The 18,643-nt window shown below is 61.9% G+C and overlaps 1 protein-coding gene across 2 annotated transcripts; it reads right to left on the bottom strand.

The window, feature by feature from the left end:
* Window positions 1-38: 38 nt before the first annotated feature.
* On the bottom strand, window positions 39-18,116 carry RASGRF1 (Ras protein specific guanine nucleotide releasing factor 1). Of its 2 annotated transcripts, none has more exons than XM_042876065.1 (27): window positions 17,794-18,116; window positions 11,915-12,021; window positions 11,425-11,572; window positions 10,605-10,697; window positions 10,068-10,321; window positions 9,413-9,492; window positions 9,014-9,207; window positions 8,819-8,928; window positions 8,535-8,653; window positions 8,260-8,420; window positions 8,072-8,135; window positions 7,825-7,961; window positions 7,404-7,486; window positions 6,917-7,165; window positions 6,455-6,825; window positions 6,178-6,303; window positions 5,903-6,073; window positions 5,567-5,673; window positions 5,081-5,193; window positions 4,818-4,878; window positions 3,486-3,589; window positions 3,319-3,403; window positions 3,002-3,199; window positions 2,320-2,399; window positions 1,661-1,778; window positions 1,467-1,535; window positions 39-178 (listed from the first exon to the last, which is right to left on the bottom strand). In XM_042876065.1, the coding sequence occupies exons 1-27, from the start codon at window positions 18,067-18,069 to the stop codon at window positions 86-88; spliced, it is 3,771 nt and encodes a 1,256-aa protein (XP_042731999.1). In that variant the 5' UTR covers window positions 18,070-18,116; the 3' UTR covers window positions 39-85. The 2 variants fall into 2 exon arrangements, with proteins under 2 accessions (XP_042731999.1, XP_042731998.1); XM_042876064.1 differs by having other exon boundaries at window positions 6,178-6,369.
* Window positions 18,117-18,643: the final 527 nt, after the last annotated feature.

Below are 18,643 nucleotides of genomic sequence, written 5' to 3' on the forward strand. Positions count from 1 at the left end.
CCCCCCCCCCCCCCCCCCCCCCCCCCCCCCCACTCCGGCATCCAACGGGAACACAGCTATGTACAGCGGGGGCAAAGCGCCCGGCTCAGGAAGGCAGCTTGGGCTCCATCCGCAGGGAAGCCCCATAGAGGGCCTCCTCGTCCATCACTCCAGACTGGTCCAGCAGGTACTGCGTCACCTGCAAAACGGGGGCAAGCGTCAGAGCCCGTGTGGGGCAGCAGTGGTGCTGCAGTGGGGAAAGGAAAGGGCCGAGCAGCGCCTGCGCTGAAGAGCAGTGCTGCAACCCCGCAGCAGATTGCATGAACCTGTCCCACCCCACAGCTGCAAAGTCCTCAGTTGCTCTTCTACTTTCTGTCCCCTGTTTTAGCAGGCACAGGTGCGCTCTCTGCTGAGAACACCAAAGCCCAGTGGTTAACCATACTGGGGGGTTGGAAATAGATGATTTCTAAGGTGCCCCCATCCTAAGCCATTCTATGATCTTAAGGCACTGTAATCAGGGAACACAGGTTCCTGCTGTAAGAGTGCTGCCAGCCAGCGAGCACGGCACAGCTCTGCTGTTAGCAGAAAGCCTGCTGCCGGTTCCTGTCACCGCATGGACCCCATGGCATCACGGGCACGTGGTGCTGTGCCAGGGATGTGGGCAGCTGGGTTCTGCTCCTTCTGTAGAGCGGCAGCCCTGCAGAACCCCACAGCCCACACTTGCACACTGTGGTCACGCCATGCGGTGGCAGATGAAGCACGAGGGCGGCCGGGGCTTTCCATCGCTGCTTGGGTGTTGGGGACAACACGTGGCAGAGGCCACCAGTGCTGGGGGGGGGGGAGGGGAACACAGGGCAGGCTGGCAGCCTGCAGTCCCAGTGGGCGCACAGGTGCTGCCCCACAATAGCTTCTACCTGTGCCAGCAGAGCCCGGCTGCGTGCCTGGGGCACCCAGGCAGGATGCAGGAGGATGCCATGCTCTACGCAGAGCTGTTGCACGGAGCCACTGCCACCTGCTGCTCACAGCCATGCAGGGCATGGCATGCACTTTCTTTCTCCTGCCTTTCCCTGCACTGCCCAGCCGAGGTCATGCTGCTGAGCACTGAGCTCACCCGTGTTTGCAGAAAGAACCACAGCACACCAGCAGTCCTCCCTGCTAGGAAAGGTGACAGCAAAGGCAGGGACACGCCAACTTGCTGTGGCCAAGGCTCTGGTGCTGGGGAGCTGCATCCCTCTGCTCTGCCAGCAATGCAGCTCAGGAGACCTGCACTCTGCAGCACGGCACAGGCACACTGAATGGCACTGCAGCACATAGGGAGCTCACTGCTGGCACCCTCCATCCTCCCCATGCCACAGCCCCACAGCCAACGCTGTGCTCACCTAACATGTTGTGTTCCTTACAGAAGCCCCGCAGCTACACCAAAGGTGCTGCCAGAAACCCAGGCTTAGTTCTGCCATGGGGAGAGTGGGAGCTCGTGGCTCTCATACCTTGGGCTGGTGCTCGATCTTGTAGGAAGTTTGCTGGAACTGGCGGATCTCTCTGATGATGTGGGAAATCTGTCCAGAGAGGAAACAAAACTGGTCACAGTGCAGCCATCACTGGTGATGCACCACCAGCACCACCAGCATCACCAGCACAACTCCCAGTGCTGCCCAGAGCCGCCCACGTGCCCAGCACTCACCATCCTCATTTTGGAGAAGTTCACCAGCCCATCCTCAGTGTAGTTGGGGGTGCCCTCCTCGATGAAGGCCAGGTCGGTCAGGTACATCCCCAGGTAGGGCACACATGGGGGGTCGCAGCTGCAGGAGCAAATCACAGACAAGTGAGAGAGAAATGTCCCCACCTGGAGCTCGTGTGGGCCCTGCAGGGGAGGGAGGAGGGCTGTGCCCTGCAGCTACTGGGATCTGAAGGGTTCTGTAAGGCCAGGAGCTCCAGGGCTCAACCCCACCATCTCCTTGCCAGCTACAGAAAAATTAACCGGAATTGCATAGGAGAAGTGTAATGAGAGTGGATGAATTTGTCCCAGCACCTCAGGGCTCACTGAGGGCACTGACTAATCAACCCCAGAGCTCAGGGGACGCAGGGAGGCAGGAAGCAAAGCAAGCACGCACTGATGGGCACAGTGCAGGTGGGTGCACTGCAGGGCACTGAGGGGCAGAGCACCCAGGGGAGAGGAGAGGAGGGAGAGGAGACCCGCTGCCCCTGGGCCACAGACGGCGCTCTGTGCAGCACCACGCGAACGCCATATGATGAGCATCTGGGGAAACTGGGTGTCAGAAGGGCACCCAGCCCTGCTCACCGCAGCGCAGCTCCCCGAGCAGGGGCACGGCCTTCACTCACTTTTTCAGCGCCTCCCTCAGGTTCTTGAACCTCCCCTCTGAGGACACCAGCTTCTGCAGCTTGTCGATCAGAGCCTTCGTCTGCAAGAGATCCAAAGCGTACCGTGGGGTGGCACAGGCAGGAACCCCCTGCCACCCCCACCTGCCCTGCCCGTGGGACCCTTCCTCACAGCAGCACTGTGAGTGGTGCACGGCTGCTGGGAACACGTGGAGGAGCAGAGCGGGTGCTGAGCAGAGCCCCGGCAGCACAGCACAGCACGGCAGAGCACAGCTCAGCACAGCTCGGCACGGCACGGCACGGCACGGCACAGCCCACAGCTCCCCGCCTCCTCCTTTGCCAGCGCCTGTCTTAATTCACAGGTTTAGCTCTTTGCAGCAAAAATATGAGATATTTCAGACTCAGGAGGAGCCCACACAGCAGTTCTGGCTCCGGCAGCCCCCGGGCTCCGGCAGGCTCGATAGAAGCTATTTCTGAGCCCAGTAAATCAACACAGGAGTTATTTCTGCTCGGCCATAATTGATCCGAGGAGCCCTCAGAAGGAAAGAAGTGCCCACGTGCACAAGTGCGCGCAGCAGCAATCTCCCTTCGGGGAACGCCCCTCCAGCCGCGGAGCTCCATCCTGCACGGACCGACCAAACCGCGGCGCCCCCTGCAGCCCAGCGCCCGCCCTGCCCGTGCCCACCTGCTTGGAGACTTTCAGCCAGGTTTTCTTCAGGCGGAAGATCGCGCTGCGGTTGAGGGAGGAGGTGATCTCCAGCACGGCGTTGTAGTTGTGCAGGCAGCGGCAGATGTCGGCCACCGCCACCCACTTCTCGATGGCGCTGACGCGCGCTGTCAGCTCCTCGTTGCGCAGGATCTCGGACGCAATCAAGTTGCTGACCTTCGGGAGGCAGCAGCCCCGGCATCAGCAGCGCTTTGGGCAGCGGCTCAGCCCGCACCCGCGTGCCGCACGCTCTGCTCTTTTTACCGCTCGCCATCCCGCCCCGCAGCCCCGCTCACATCATTGAAGTGCTTCGTGTTCTTCATGATGTACGGCGTCCGCTCGTTCTTCTCCAGCTTCATCCAGCCCTGCCCGAAGAACTCCCTGCAAAGGGCGGTGCCAGGTGACCGCTCGCTGCCGCGGCTGCGCCGTGCCCCACCGGCAGGACACCCCGCGCCCCACTCACTCGTAGGGGATCTTCTTGAAGACCAGGTGGTCGAGCAGTGTCAGCTGTTCTGCTATCTCCAGCGCCGAGTGATTCTCAAAGGGCTCCGCTTTGACTCCCTCAGCCTACAGTGAGGGCAACAACGAGGGCTGCTTAGCACCATCACAGAGCAGTTCGGGTTGGAAGGAGCCCCCAAAGACCCTGTGGAACTGATGCCACGAGCAGGGACCCCACAGCTCCACCAGGTGCTCAGAGCCCATCCAGCCTGACCATGGGTGTCCCAGGGACGGGCACCGAGTTGGGACTTTCTGTACCTCAGGCTCATACGATGGGCAAAGCCATCTGTGCCACGAAGCCCACCCGTCACTGCTTCTCTCCCTGACCCCATACAGCGCTGGGGGATCCCAGAGCATTAATCACATCCATACATGTATCCATGTGGACACACACAGCCATCTGATCCCCACTGCTGACTTAATGGAGTGTCAGATCCCAGCACACCGGTTTGTGTAACTGCCGCCTTTCTGCCCTACATCTGCTTAATGAACAAAGCAGCAAGGAACTGCAGCAGGAGCAGAGCAGCTCTGTGAGCACCCGAGGTGGGCACAGTGCAGAGCCCACTGCTGCCGGGATGGATCTCCCAGGGGATGTCAGAAAAGCAGCAGGAGCAGGATGCCCCCAGCCGATGGGCTGCTCCTGCCCCACGCCCAGAGCCCCTGCTGTCCCCAGGTGGAGAAACCCCACGAGGGGACCTCGCAGCCCCTGCACCCCAACGGGCACCCCAAACCCTGCAGGGCACTGCCTTTCCCAGGTGTTGTCCTTAAAGCTCAGCTCCTCGGGGGAAGCAGCAGAGCAAAACCCCTGTGTTTGTTTGCATGCTCCACTTCCAGGGCAGTTTGCAGCTCCAGTGATTGCAGACAAAAGCCTTAAAACCTGAAGGGACTCAAAGCCTGCAGAAAGCAGCGTGCAGACCAGAGGGCAGCAGCACTGTTGTTTCAGGCGCACCAGGCCACGCTGGAGTGCTTCTGTTTTTTTCCAGGCTTTGTTTTCTCTGAGTGCAGAAAGCAGCAGCAGCACAGTGCTCACCCTGAGCTCTGTAAATGCACAGCACGTTCCCTGCACTCTGCTTGGAGCGACGCTGGCACAGCATCTGGAGCCCACAGCCAGCAGCACTGGTCCAGCTCTGGGAACCCACCGGGCATCCCTGCACCCTGCGGGCTGCCCATCTCTGTGCCCCTGCAGCACCGCCAGTGGTGCAGATGGATGGATCCGGATGGGGGCTGCTTTGGTGCTGCCGTTTCCAGCAGCGGGTCACCAAGGCTGCCGTGCACACGAGCAGCTGACAGAGCTCACCATCTGCACCACTTCCTCCAGCGTGGTCTGGTTGTCCCCCGGGTCCTCCTGTGTCAGAGTTCTGCGGCACAAAAGGATGCAGCACTTAGAATCGTGGGAAAGGACCCCAGAACCCCCCCCCCCCCACCCGCAGGCTGGGTGCCCCCCATCAGCTCAGGCTGCCCAGGTTCCCCTCCATGTCCTCAGGCCCACTTTTACCCTGGGAGCAGCCACAGGAGCCCAGAACTGCACAAGGAGAAGTGAACCCTCCACCAGCCCTTCACCTGATGATGTTTGCGGCTGCTTTCCTCTCCTGAGTCAGGAGCTCGGGGTCGTGAATCACCTCCTCCAGAAAGCTGATCACCCTGAACTTCAGCTCTTCATTTGTTTCAAAGTCCTGCCAAATCAGGCACAGCTGCGATCGATTTCACTCACAGTGCACCGCAGCGCTACGAGGATGGGGGACACCAGGCAACACCACGGCCGCTGACCCTGATCTCAGCCTGCTGACTCCTCCCAAGAACCAAACCCCAGTGATGCTCTTCCCCACAGCCCCGTGCCGTGGTGCCCTGCTACATCCACAGCACTTCCCATCTCCCTGCGTCCACTCATTTGCTTAAGGAAAGAAAAAAGATCCAAACTGTCTTCTTCAAACAGCTGAGCCCACTGCCAAACCTGTGCCAGCACTGAGGGACCCCAAAGAGCACACCCAGCCCCCCTGAGCCGCCCTGTGCCATGGGGACACCACTGCCCGGAGCCCCCCGCTGCACCTGCGAGTGCTTGGAGACCCAGTGCCGCAGCACATTGAGGACCCTGTTGGTGGCTGCTCTCCGGATGACAAACTCCTTGTCCCCATTCCGCTGGTCGGTTGGGAAGCCTGAAAGCAGAAGCACTGCTCAGCACAGCCACAGTGCTGCCAGGAGTACTTTTAGGATTGCAAGAAGGAAAAGCCTTATTTTTACAAGTGCCCCAATGCAGTCGAGCTGCATGTGCAACGGGCTTGGCAACGTGCAACCTGCAGAGCTGCAGTACTGCTGGGGGCAGCAGCCAAACCCAGCAGGGACGGGCGCACGCAGACCCTGACCCTGCAGAACCCAACCCCGCACCTGCGCTGGCCAGCGACATGCGCCGGTACTTCTCCTTGGTGGGGGTCCCCTCGTTGGCGCCCGCCGTGGCGATGGCAAAGGCGGAGGCGGCAGACAGGGCGCTGCGGGTGGTGTCCAGCTCCCGGCAGGATGGCATCACCACACCGTTGTTGTAGGAGAACAGGGAGAAATCTGGAGGGGGAACGGCAGCGCTCAACCGCAGCTGCAGCCCAGCCGGGTGCCCCCATCCCCGCAACAGCCCGCAGCTCGCCACAGGCACCACGCTCACAGCTCACCTGAGGAGTTCTTGCACTTGACGGACATGGGAGTGGTGGGAGATTTTGTTGGTGAAGCTTCAGCCTCCGCCTCATCGCTCTGGTTGGGGTCGGTGTCGGACTCCTCCCGGACGGACACGTCTGAGCCTGGTGAGCAGGCAGCGCTCACTGCCAGCACTGCGTGCGGTGCAGCCCCATTTTGGCACCCCGGAGCTGCAGCCCAAGCACCCGTATGATGGCGATGTGACCCCAGCAGGTCACAGCCGGGGCACCACCTGCCCTTCCCACAGGGACTCACTCTGCTTGCTTGGCGGCATCTCCTCCTGTTTCTCCACGGCTGCTTCCCCTTCATCGGGGATCTTGTTGGGGTAGCTGCTGGACACGTACAGCTTGTTGATGTCCAAGGTGGTCTTGCTGAAGGGGCCCATGGAAGAGTACATGCTTGCATAGCCGTTGGAGGAGCAGCTGAGCGCCGCCAGGTCCAGCGCCTTGCCCCCAGTGATGATGGGGATGTTGAGGGAGAGCTTCCTGCGCCGGCTGGGGGACGACGATTTGGTGATGGAGAGCGGCGGCGGCGAGGAGAACTTGCGGTTGGCGCGGGGGGACTTGGGGGGCTCGCCGTAGAGCAGCTTGGTGTTCTGGCTGCTGGCAAACAGCAGCTCCAGGGACCTGCAGGAGGAGACGGGAGCCGGCACTCACCCTGCAGCACAGCGTGGCACGGAGCGCCACCAGGTGGGAGACGGCGCACACAGAGCCTCACCGCGCAGGGATGGCGCTGATGGGTTTCTTGTAGATGGTGATGAGCTTGTCGAGAACGACCAGGGCGGTGGTGAAGACGCGGTACGAGTGCAGGAACGTGTTCAGAAAGTCGATGCTCAGGAAGCGCAGGTCTGTCAGCCGCTCCAGCAGCCGTTCCACGCTTGCATAGCGGATCTGGAGGACCTTGCAGGAATTCATCGTTTTACTGAACCTAATGTCAACATCATCACAATACAAGCTGGCATCAGACCTGCAGAGAAACAAGAGATCTGTGGCTCCAGCCTGAATGAGACCGAGAGCTGCAGGGCAGGAGCAGCCGCACTCAAGGCATGCAGGGACTGGGGATGGGGGTGCCAGGGGATGGAGCCCTGCTCACGGGGTGCCTTGGGGCTGCTCCGGGGAAGGCTGGGCCCCAGATAAGTGGCAAAGCTGGGGCAGGGCAGAGCCCTGTGGCCATGAAGTACAAAGCATTGCCTCACAGCACTCACTTGATCATCTGCGGCACGGTGACCTTGGAGTTCTCCTCGAAGGCATTCATCATGAGCCCATTGCAGCGGATGTTGTCCACGCACTGTGAGAAACAGTGGGGGACGTGGGAGGGGGCAGTGGTGGGAGAAGCACCCCGCTCCCATTTTTTCTCTTTTGGAGAAGAATTTTTTCCTAAAATCCAACTATGTGCAAAGCAAGCACAGAGCTCGTAAGGCATTACCACATGCAGGGATCAGGGGAGAAGTCAACTCTAGGCACAGCCCATAGGCAGCCCACAGGACACCCTGTATCCATGTGGTGCAGCTCTTGGCATCCCATAATTCACTTCCACTGTTTGAGCCACCAGACGCTAGAAACACCTTCTGGAGATGTTCTGTGATGTTTGCAGCATGCATGCTGGGCCCCAGGGGCGAGCCATACCTGGCTGATGTCGCTGGTCCAGGCAGCCTTCTCCTGCCTGGAGGATGCCACGAGGATGACGGTGAAGGACGACGCGTCCTTCGGCTCCACCACAATCTTGAAGTCGAGATGGTCGATGTCCTGTCCTGAAGCTTTCGCTTTGGAGCAGAGCAAGCGCGCGCAGTGACATTGGATGGGGAGATGCACAGCCAAAGCCCCCCACCCCAAGGAAGGGCACAGGAACTGCGGGGCAGCGGGGGGTACCTACCGTCCTCGTCAGTGCTCTCCTGCTCCTCGATCAGCGTGCAGTCGATGAGGGAGATGACGCCATTCTGCAGAGTGGGAACTGGGGTCAGCGGCAGGATGGTAAATCCAGCCACAGCGGGGTGGGGAGCCGCTGCCCCGGCCTCTGCTGCTCTGACAATGACAATGCCATGCCCTGTCCCCACTGCCCACCTTGGTGAGGTGCAGCTTGCCGCCAGAGCCACGTGTGCAGATGATCAGGTGCTTGGAGAAGAGGAAGCACTGCCGCTCACCCTCCTTGCGCAGTGACAGAGAGCCCAGCCGCCCGCGTGTGATCTTCCCCTTCTCTGACATCGGCACTTGGATGAGGGACCCTGCAGGGAGAGCCCCCATCCCTGGCTCTGGCTGGCTCCGTGGGGTGGCAGGGACAGCAGGTGCCATGGGGCGCTGCACTGACCGAGGAGGGCACGGCAGCAGGAGCACGGTACCTTGTCGTACAAAGGTCTGGCTGGTGTCCAGCAGAATCTCACAGCCCTCGATGATCATCCGCTCTATTGCCAGATTTTTTCGGATGTTCTCGGTCTCACTCACTTCATCGTGCATTATCCTGAAGGAGGGAGGTGAGCTCCAGGGACACGCACACAAGTTGCTCCGCAGCTCCCTCGAAACGGGCTGGGTGGCTGCGCTGGGTAAACTCACAAACGAAGGGACATTCCCAGAACCACCACCTCCATCCATACCGCACAGCCCTGTGTCACCCCACAGCTCTGACCTGGAGAGCTCCTCCAGCTTGGACTTGGCGTAATCCAGGCTGTTCCTCTCCACGTGCTCGTGCGGGGTGTGCGCCAGCAGCTCGTGCAGCGTCAGGATGTACCGGGGGATCTGCAAACAGAGCAGAGAGGGGCTCAGCAGCACAGCACAGGGCTGGGGCTGGGCTGGGGCACGGGGGGCTATCAGCCACGGTCACCTGGAACATGGGGTAGGTGAGGAAGGTCTCCAGCGTGCGCTCCTCGCAGTCGGGCTTGGCCTCGTAGTGCTTCAGCAGCTTGTCGAAGTCGCGGTTCTGCTTGCAGTGCGCCAGGATCTGCAGGCTGTACTGGTGGTTCCGCACAAACTCCTGGTAGATGTTCAGCATGGGCAGCAGGATGTCAAAGAGGTCGGCTGCAGACAGAGGCAGCAATTGGCTTTCTCCATTTATTCTTTTTTTTTTTGCTCAGGCCCACGCCTGACATTAACGAGGCTCGGGGGCCGGCAGCGACGTGCAGTGCTGCGCTTCACCGCTGCCAACAATTAGCACAAAGTCTGCCGAGCCTCGTTAGGACAGCAGCGAGAAGCAGGGAGCAGAGCAGGGCCGAGGGGCACTCACCCAGCACGAGTGTCGGCCAGCTGGATATCCTCGCTTTCAGGCCTTGGTAAAAGATTTGGTGCAAAAACATGATCGTTTCGCTGCAAAGAAACCCACAGGCATAGGGCAGATGAACAAGAAGAGATAATAATTGGACCAAGTCACCCCCCAGCTGTGTGTGGGGCAGCCTGGTGATGAGTCCTGCCAGGGGGGCTGCAGGGAGGTCCCAGGACAGTAAGTGGGCGCTCGGCAGCACCCTGAGCCCCTGAGCCTGGGGGACCCCACCATCTCAACCCCACAACACAGCATCGCCTCCTCTGTGCCCAGCGTCTCCTCCATGCACAGCACCAGGCACCTCTTTGCAAAGCCCGCTCCCCCTGGCTGCAGGCTGGGAGCTAACCAGGATTCCCCTTTGCATACTCCTGCTCCCTGTGAAATGGATGCCTGCTGCTGGTGGCTGCCCCTTGTCTCCACGTGCTGCCAGTGGAGCGATGCGTGTTTAATTCCCAACAGCCAAAAAACCATCCCTGCATCCTCCAGGCCTGGCAGTAACGCTCCCCTCCCTGCACCAACACCATGAATTTGGTTGGATTGCTCAGAACAGGATCATGGAACATTCCCAGGTGGAGAGGACCCAAAAGGAATCCAACCCAGACGCTCCCAAGCCAGAGCCCACCTGTTGAGGAAGATGCTGCTGACATCATCGTGTGTGATGGGCGGCTTCTTGGAGCTGGCAGCCATGCGCAGCGGCCGCAGGAAGTTGTTGACCAGGATGTGCAGCTGCTGCACGTATTCAGCCTCGGCCTCCAGCATGCTGAACACCACCTGGTTCCTCTTGCGCATGCTGTCGGCATGCGGGGACCTGATGTAGTCCTGGATGATGGTCTTCCACTTCCTGCGGCACAGCCAGCCACGCAGGAAGCTCTGCACCTGAGGGAGCAGTGCTCATTAGTGCAGGCTGGCTCATTAGCACAGGCTGACTAACCTAACCTAACTGGGCAGGCTGCAGCCCATGGTGCCGGCAGCAGCCAGCAGTGCTTCCGTGCAGGTGAATGTGACCCCCCCAAGACATGGATGCGAGGCAGCACTGCCTAGCAGCAGCTCCGTGTGGGTGCTCAGCCCAACGCAGCTGGTGGCTGCCCAGCTCAAAGCCCAGCTCCCCTCTAGCATCCCCACATCGGCCCGGCAGCTCCACGCCCCGGCTGTGCCGAACCTTTTTGATTTTCTTGATGTCACTGTCATCGTCGCTGGGCGCGCTGCTCTGCACTGACTGGATGCGCTCGTGGTCCTTCAGCAGGGAAGCGATCTGCAGCACAGGGACGGCAGCACACCTGCAGTGTCCTCACAGCAGGACCCGGCAGTGCTGCGCTATGGACACGGCGCAGTGGATGCTGCCCTCGGTGGGGTGGCAGCGGGGATGCAGCCGTGTCCCCTCCCTGCCCGAGCCACAGCCAGCACAGCGTGCTGCACTCCTTGCCATGCTTCTCACCCTGCTATGCGCTGCTTCACCCCCACCCACAGCCCTGCAACCATTGACAAAGGCTACGGGAAAAGGTCTGGAAAAAATGCCACCCAGAAAAAAACGTCAGGAAAACCAAATTCTGATTTTATAGACAGACAGGAGAAAGAAGAAAACTTTCAAAGAATACTGGAAAGAAAAGAAAAAGTAATAACCTAATTTTGGGGATAAAGAGAAAGAAAGGAAGGTTTGGGTTTCAGGTAGACACCAAGTGAGATTATTCCAGATTCCATATCAACTGATGGACCCTATCTACTAATGGCTGGCAGTGCTGTGCCCTAAGCAAGGTGTACCCTGCACAGCCCTGACGCAGCCCACACGCAGTGCCCTGCTGCGGCGCACAGGGCAAATCCCAGTGGGCAGAATGCAATGGCAGGGAGCCCCCATCCCTCCCCAGGATCCATTTCTCCACCCAGCGCTGCCCCCACCCCAGCAGCCACGTGTGGCACAGCCCCCCGTCTGCCCGCAGCACTGTGCCTGCAGTGCCCGCTGCAGCGCCCGGTCCGCCCCGCACCTCCGCCTTCAGGCGCTCGATCTCAATTTCCCCATCCTCAATCTGTTGTCGGAGTTGCTTGGCAACAGTTTTCTCCGTTTCCACGATCTGAAGTAAATGGAGGTACTTCTGCATCAGCGCCTCGTGCTCCGTGGCCAGGGTCCTGTAGCTGTGAGCAGACACGGCTCTCAGTGTGGCCCCGGGAGCCCCAGGCACGCTGCATCCCCCAGACACACAGCGCAGCGGGACCCACAGACAGGATACAGTGAGCTGCACGCATCTGAGCCACCCGCATGCACCCCACGTTGCCATCCCCTCCTCGCCATCAGTCCTCCCACCAGTGGATGCTGCACCAATACGGCCCAGCACAGCAATGCCCACTCCGACAATCCCATTCCCAACCATTTTTGCTATCCCCAATGGAAGCCCTGCAGCCCGCTGGCCCACGCGCATGGCAGGGGTGGGGTGCAGAAGCAGTGACACACGGATGGCATAAGGCAGCCCTTGGTACCTGGCGTGGGCAATGGCTGCCACCCACTCGTCACAGTCCTTGGCATCCTCTGTGCGCAGCTCCAGCGTCTTCTGGTTCTCATGGTTGAAGTTCACGGTGAAGTAATGCTGTGGGGGGAGCAGGACAGGGTCAAGAGGGTCCCTGTGGTCAGCAGCACGTTGCTCTGCTCACAGCTGCAGCACTGCTACAGGAGCACAGCCATGGAGCTGCAGGGGGGACACTGCTATGAAACACAGAGCAAGTACCACCATCCTCTGGGCACTGCCAGATCCCAAATGCACATGAACACAGCACAGCCCAGGGCTGCAGGCCAGGAGGGGGCCTTCCCCTGCGCAGGGGATGCAGTGCTGCATCCCTGCCATGTCCCATCACATCCCCGCTGTCAGGACCCCGCACAGAGCCGTGCCCCACACGCAGCAGCGCCGGCCCTGGGCACCCTGGTGGCCTCAGCAGGGCAGGACGGGCGCAGCAGCTATTTTCATCTTCCCTTGACATTTACAGTGTTGGTGTTAATTGTGCGGCGGCGGCAGCCCGCGCGGCCCCAACCTGCACTGTTGCTGTGCTTTCCTGCTGTCTCCTAGGAGACAGGTAACGCGCAGCACTGCCGCCAGCTGCCGGGCCAGGCAGAAACCTGCTGGAAAAAGCTCCTTCTGATGCTGTCTGCTGCTCTGCTGCGGAGTTCAACGAGGGCAAGCAGGTACCATGGCTGCTGGGAGAAGCCGCAAGGATGGGGGTGAGGGGCAAGGAGCGCAGCACCCGGTGTGCCTGCAGCGCCCACAAGGGGCTGCATTCACCAGGTAACAGCCAGAAACAGCCCCGGCCTCGCTCAACCTGACGGCTCCTGCAGGGACCTTCACTGTGCTGCATCCTCCCAGCACAGCCCCAGAGCTGACTGGTTCAGCCTTGCACACTGGGATGGACCTCGGTGCCACATCCTCGTGCCCCGCAACTGCTGGGCGAGCCCTCCCTCCCTCCCTCTGAGCCACGTCACCCCTCCACCTCCTCTCTCCCAGCCCAAAGGCTTCTAGGGGCAGCAGGACGCCCCTGACAGACACCCATCCAGGTTCCAGAGCTGCATGAGTGGCCGTACCTCACCGCAGTGCTGCCGTGCCCTGCACTGGCCCTGGAGCTGTGCACACCGTGTGCTGTCACTGCCATCATTCCCATCCAACGCCCAGGAAGCGCAACGTGCTCCGAAGGAGGAAATTATTTTATATTTGAATAATACAACTCCCACCGCCTGTTATCTCCTCCTGAATTACGAGCCTCCGCCGTTATCTCAGCCACACATCGCTCCGACAGCGCAGGAACGGCTCAGCAGCGCTCACTGTGCTGGGGGCACAGAGGTGGCACCGGAGCCGGCAGCACCAGCAGCCCGAGGGCGGGCAGAATACCCCCATCCTGCAGCAGGCACAGCTCCTGCAGCTCACGCTTCTCCTTCTCGCTGCCTTTTCTGCTCATTGGAAGCTCTCATTAGCACACGTCTGTGGAGGCACTCGCAAATCACCTTTCATCAAACCTCCCCTTGCTCTGCTTTCTGAGAAACAAGACCTCGGGTCCCTCATTACAGGCATTTTGCAGCTCCTGCAGTCCCCCCGCAGGCTCTGGGCACTGAGCATCCCCCCTGCTTTATCCCCAGGGTGCAGCCGATGGCGGCTCTGCCTGCAGGAACGGCGCGGGAGCATTTCAGGTCACGGTGAGCAGTGCTGAAAGCAGCAGCAGGCGATGCTCTGAGTCCTTCCTCCAGGGCCAGAGCTGCCTGAGCTTCACAGGGAGATGCTGGTGTTTTTCAGCACCGGCAGAGAGTGTATTCTGCTTTTGTCCCGGCCTCCAAAACCCCCAGCTCAATCACACTGAAGTCATTTAGTCTGAGGCAGACACCAGCGCGAAAAATCCCAGCTCCAGAAGTCCAATAAACTCCAGCACCCGGATGCTGCGTGTGGCCACCGGGTGCTGAGCTGGGCAACGGGCAGGAGCACATCTCCACAGCACAGCCGCTCCTGCAGGAACCTGCATGCTGCTCCCAGTGCCCATCACCCACAGCCCAGAGCAGCTCAGCCCTGGTGCAGGCTGCACTGCTGCATCCCCCATCCTGCATGGCCGCAGCAGCACAGCTGGCACAGCGCAGGAGGTGCAGCGTGCAGGGAGCCGGCCTGGCACCTGCTGCAGCCCTGGTCCCCACACCCCACCCCAGCACCTCGGTTCCCTGTTGCTCCAGCAGAACAGCCCAGCAGCAGCCCAGCTATTTTTATCGAGACAAGAACGCAACAGCAGAATGCTGCTTGGGAGCTATTTCTGCTTCCAGAACCTCAACAAATGACTTTGAATTAATGAAGGAGACTACCCAAGTGATTAACGTGCAGGGATGGCTCCGCACAAATGTCCTCCCTCGTGTCTGATGTCCCCATGCTGGTGCTGCTGGCGCAGCCGCGCTGCCCTCTGCCAAGCACACAGAATGGAGGCAAAGCAGCACCTGCTGGGAGTTGTGCTGGGCATCTCTGAGCACCCCAGGACTCGTGTCCTGCTGTCCCAGGGTGCTGAGATGCGCAGGACCCCCAGCAAGGCAGCTGGGAGTCATGCACAGGGTTCTCCCACGCTTGCCTCACACCCACCCCAGCTCCCCATGGGGCTCAGCAGGACCCACTGACACTCAAGGGCCACACCTGTGTCCTATTCCCACAGCCTTATCCTGCTCCCATGTCCACGGTGGGGGACACCTGAGCTCCTCCATCCTGCACATCCCCAGCCAAAGCCACCAGACAGCTGCAATGAATGTGTGTGCCACCGCAAAGGGAGCTCCGTGCAGAGTGCAGTGGTGCCCTCTCTACAGTGCTGCAGGGGGACAGGCAGGGTGCTGCTGCCATCCCCCCTGCACAGCACCGGGTGCTCCAGGGGCACCGAACCACAAGATGGGACCGAACATCTCCAGCACTCACAGTAAGGAAGGGAACAGCAGAGTCAGGCCTGACACAAGCAGAAGCACGGCTGCTTGGGACCGTGGAGCCCATCTGACACCCAAGACCTCATTACCTGCTGGGACAAGATGCAGCACCACGCTTTGTGCCCACGCTCGGTGCCATCGGCCAGGTCCCAGCAGGCACAAGGCACTTCCACCTGGAGCACAGCCGGGCTCCGGGCTGAGAACATTGCAGCAGGAGCAGCCTGCAGCCCCTGCCCCACACAGGACAGCTCTGCTGGGCTCCCCACAGCACCACCCCACCTGTGCCTGGGGATGCTGCACAGGGACACGCATGTATACAGCTCACAAGTTCTGCCCAAATATTCCAAAACTTGATGTCAGCAGGGCTCCATTCCCAACGCCCCTGGTGCAACTCTGCGTTGCTGTCACACAGCTCACTGCAGACACCTGGGCAAAGCACGGGGCTGGGAGCAGCACCGTAAGCAGGGGCATCCCCACCTCGGCCGTGTGCCAAAGGGAGCTGCCAGCCACGGTGCAGGCAAACGCTTATGAGGTGCAGAAAGCACTGCGGTGCCCCCTCAGCTCCTCTACTGACTGCTGGGGCAAAATGCCGGCTGTGACTTCAGCTCCTTTGTTCGTACAACCTCTGTAGAAGACTCTGTTGTCCCCGGATGTCCTTATTTGGATTTCCATGACAAATGTGGGAGAAGGGTTTTTTGTCCCCTGACATCACCCTGTCCTTTGGCTGAGACCGTGTGAACAGAGAGCCCACAGCCAGCGAGCAGCATGCACCCCGAGCCCCCCACATTGGGGACGCGGTGCCCGAATCCTCTGTTCTGCACCTCCATTTGCCAAATAACTTCACCCCTTCCCTCTCACATGCACTGCATGCTAAGCACGCTGCGTTCCAGAAAAAAAAAAAAAAAACTGCAGCAAAGCAAAATAGGTGAACATGAAAACAGAGAGTGTTGGGAAGGCACAGCCTTTGACATTTCTCCTTTGTGGAGAATTTGAAACCTTTTGGGTTTTGCTTTGGTTCAGAAGGAATCCAAACCCAAAGGCGCTGTCTGAAAGGAGCCCCATGCTCACGACTGAAGCCCGGATGGGTGAATCCCCTCCAACAGCAATTAATGGTGATCAGGGGCGATGCTAGAAATTTCCTCCACACCTTTGAAAGAGCCGCTGCTGCTGGGCGCAGCTCCACACCGGCATGGGAGGAAGCAGCCCCTCTGTTCTGCAGAGCTGTCACCCCCCAGCCATCCTGCACTGAGCGGGCTGCAGAGCTGCACCATCAGCATTCTGCTGCTCATCCCATCTGCTGCGAGATTAATCAGTTTGCGGAGCTGTGGGCAACCCAGTGCTTCCATCTGCATTTGTCCCAATAATGAGACACGGTGCAGAGCCAGGCGCTGGCCCCGGTGAATCAGTGCAGAGCAGCAGCCCTGCAGGCAGCTCATGTGGCAGGAATTGCTGTGCCCCACGGGCAGATCAACACAAACAGATCCTCCGGGTGCACTGTGAAACCAGAAGGGATGGTGACAGCCTGCCCTCAGTGTTCCCCAAACAGAAAATTCCTCCTGGACAAATAAGAGGACTCAAAACCTGGCTAATGAGCCAGGATCAAGCTATGGAGCTGCCCTGGGGCACAGCAACAAACCAGGGGGCGGTGACCCCCAGCCGACACACAGCCTTTGCTGCTGCTGCTGCAGGCAGAGCGGTAGCACGCAGGAGCCACTCAAAGGCGACAGAGCTGCGAGGGCACCGCTGCCGCACAACAACAACAGCAGCGTTCAGCCAGAGTGGAGCGGCTGCAGCAATCGCTGCCAGAGCTGTGCCACGGCTCCGAGCTGCTGCGGCCCCAGTGCTGCCGGGCGTTGGGTCGCTGAGCGTCGGGGATCAGCGGCTCGCCGCCTCTCTGCAGGCCGCCCTAGGAGCCCCGCTCCCCGTGTGACTGCTGGGCCACATTATGCAAGAGCTGCAGAGCCGGAGCACGAGGCGCGGGGCCTCCTGCGAGCAGGCAGCCGGGGCTGTGCAAGCACTGCTTCCCGCAGCCCCACGCGGGCACCGGGCTCAGCGCGTGCCCACACGCAACGCACCGCGGCCGCGGGGCGAACCAGCACCGGCCCTCCAAAATCTGGACGGGGTATCCGACACAGCGGGAGCAACGGATGGGGACTGGCGACCCCAGGCAGGAGCTGCCCGGGGCACAACACGGCCCAGCGCCGAGAAAACCCGCAGGCAACAGCCGCGGGCGGTCGGAGCTCTGCAGCTCACGGCACAGCGCCGTGCCGGTGGGAGCTGCTTGCGGTGCCCCACGGAGCCGCCGGGACCCACCGCACCCACAGGCATCGACACCTGTGCTGCGGGCGCAGCGCTGCTCTGCGTGCCCTGGGGGGGCACCGCGTTTCCAGGCGGGCGTGCGGCAGGGGGCGAAGAGCGGCACCCAACCCCAGAGCTGCACGCAGCGCTCAGAGCGCGGCTTTCCTCACCGACCCGTTCCCGGCGGTGCCCCTGGGAGCCTCGTGCCGCCCTCGGCTCCGTGCCGAAACCCTGAGGCCGATCGGCGCGGACGGAGCACCCCGATGGAGCCGGGGCAGCCGCGGCCGCTCCACTCTCCCCGTCTCCCCACAGGGCGGCAGCCGCACAGCGCCCGGCGGGGCCGCGCCGCGGACACGCGTGGGCTCCGCTGCGCAAAGCACGAATCGCGACCGCGGGGCGGCGCCCTGCGGCGATTAGCGGGGGTAATTAGCGGGGCTAATTGCGGGACCCATCACCCCCCACCCCCGCGATCCGCCCCAGGGACCGGCGGCGGCGCCCCGGGAGCACCACCCCACCGCACCCCGCGTCCCCCGGCCGCGATCACGCGCGGGCAGAGGCCGGGCGGCTCCGCGGGGGGAGCGCGGCACCGGGAGCGGGCGGTGCAGGGGCAGCGGGCGGTCGGGCGGCCCCGGGCACCCACCTGCTTCTCCAGGGAGTCCTTGGCCGAGAGGGAGGGCTTGGGGGAGGGCGCCCGGTCGCAGACGCAGCCCTCCAGCAGGTAGAGCCCCGAGGGCCGGGAGCTGGAGTCGGTCTCGAAGTAGAAGAGCATGTTCTGCAGCAGCGCGAACCACTTGGTGTGCCATTTTGTGTTGTCGGAGCTCCGCTTGCTCAGATAGCCCTTCCTGGCGCCGTCCTTCTTCGCCAGCAGCCCCAGGTAGGTGACGTGCCCGTCATTGAGCCGCATCCCCTTCTGCATCTTGGTGGGCTCCGCGGCTCCTCACATGGTCCCCGGCGGGCAGGCGGCGGGCGGGTACCTGGCGAGCAGCCGCAGCCCCCGCGCCCGCATCAGCGGCGCCCGCTGCCCCCGGAGAGCCGCCGGCTCCTCATCTCCTCGCGCCGCCGCCCGGCCCCGCGCTGAGCTCCGCTCCGCTCCTCCCGCGGCGGCGGCAGTGCCGGGGGAGCGCCGCGTCCCGGAGCCGCGTCTCCCGCAGGCGGCGGAGTCATGTGACGGTGCCAACGCCGCCACCGCCGCGGACGGCGGCACCGGGACGCCCCGCGCCGGGGACGGATGGGCGGATGGCTCTGCCCCAACGACGGCTGCGGGGGCGGCCGCGCCGCGCCGCCTGGGGTCGGCCCCCTCCTCCTCTCCTTTCCCCTCACCGAGGCGCCGCTCCCCGGGGCCGCCCCCGCGGGTAACGGCGCTGCCGACCTCGGAGCGGCTGTCGACGGATGCCCCGCGCGCCGCCGGACGGACCCCGGCCCGAGGGGAGCTGTGGGCAAAGGATCACCGAGGCGAGAGGGAGCCCGGAGCCATCGGGAATCGCGGCCGG

Source organism: Lagopus leucura, unplaced genomic scaffold (genome assembly GCF_019238085.1).
Source record: "Lagopus leucura isolate 7727_CA_CO unplaced genomic scaffold, USGS_WTPT01 Super-Scaffold_100015, whole genome shotgun sequence".
Taxonomy (NCBI): Eukaryota; Metazoa; Chordata; class Aves; order Galliformes; family Phasianidae; genus Lagopus; species Lagopus leucura.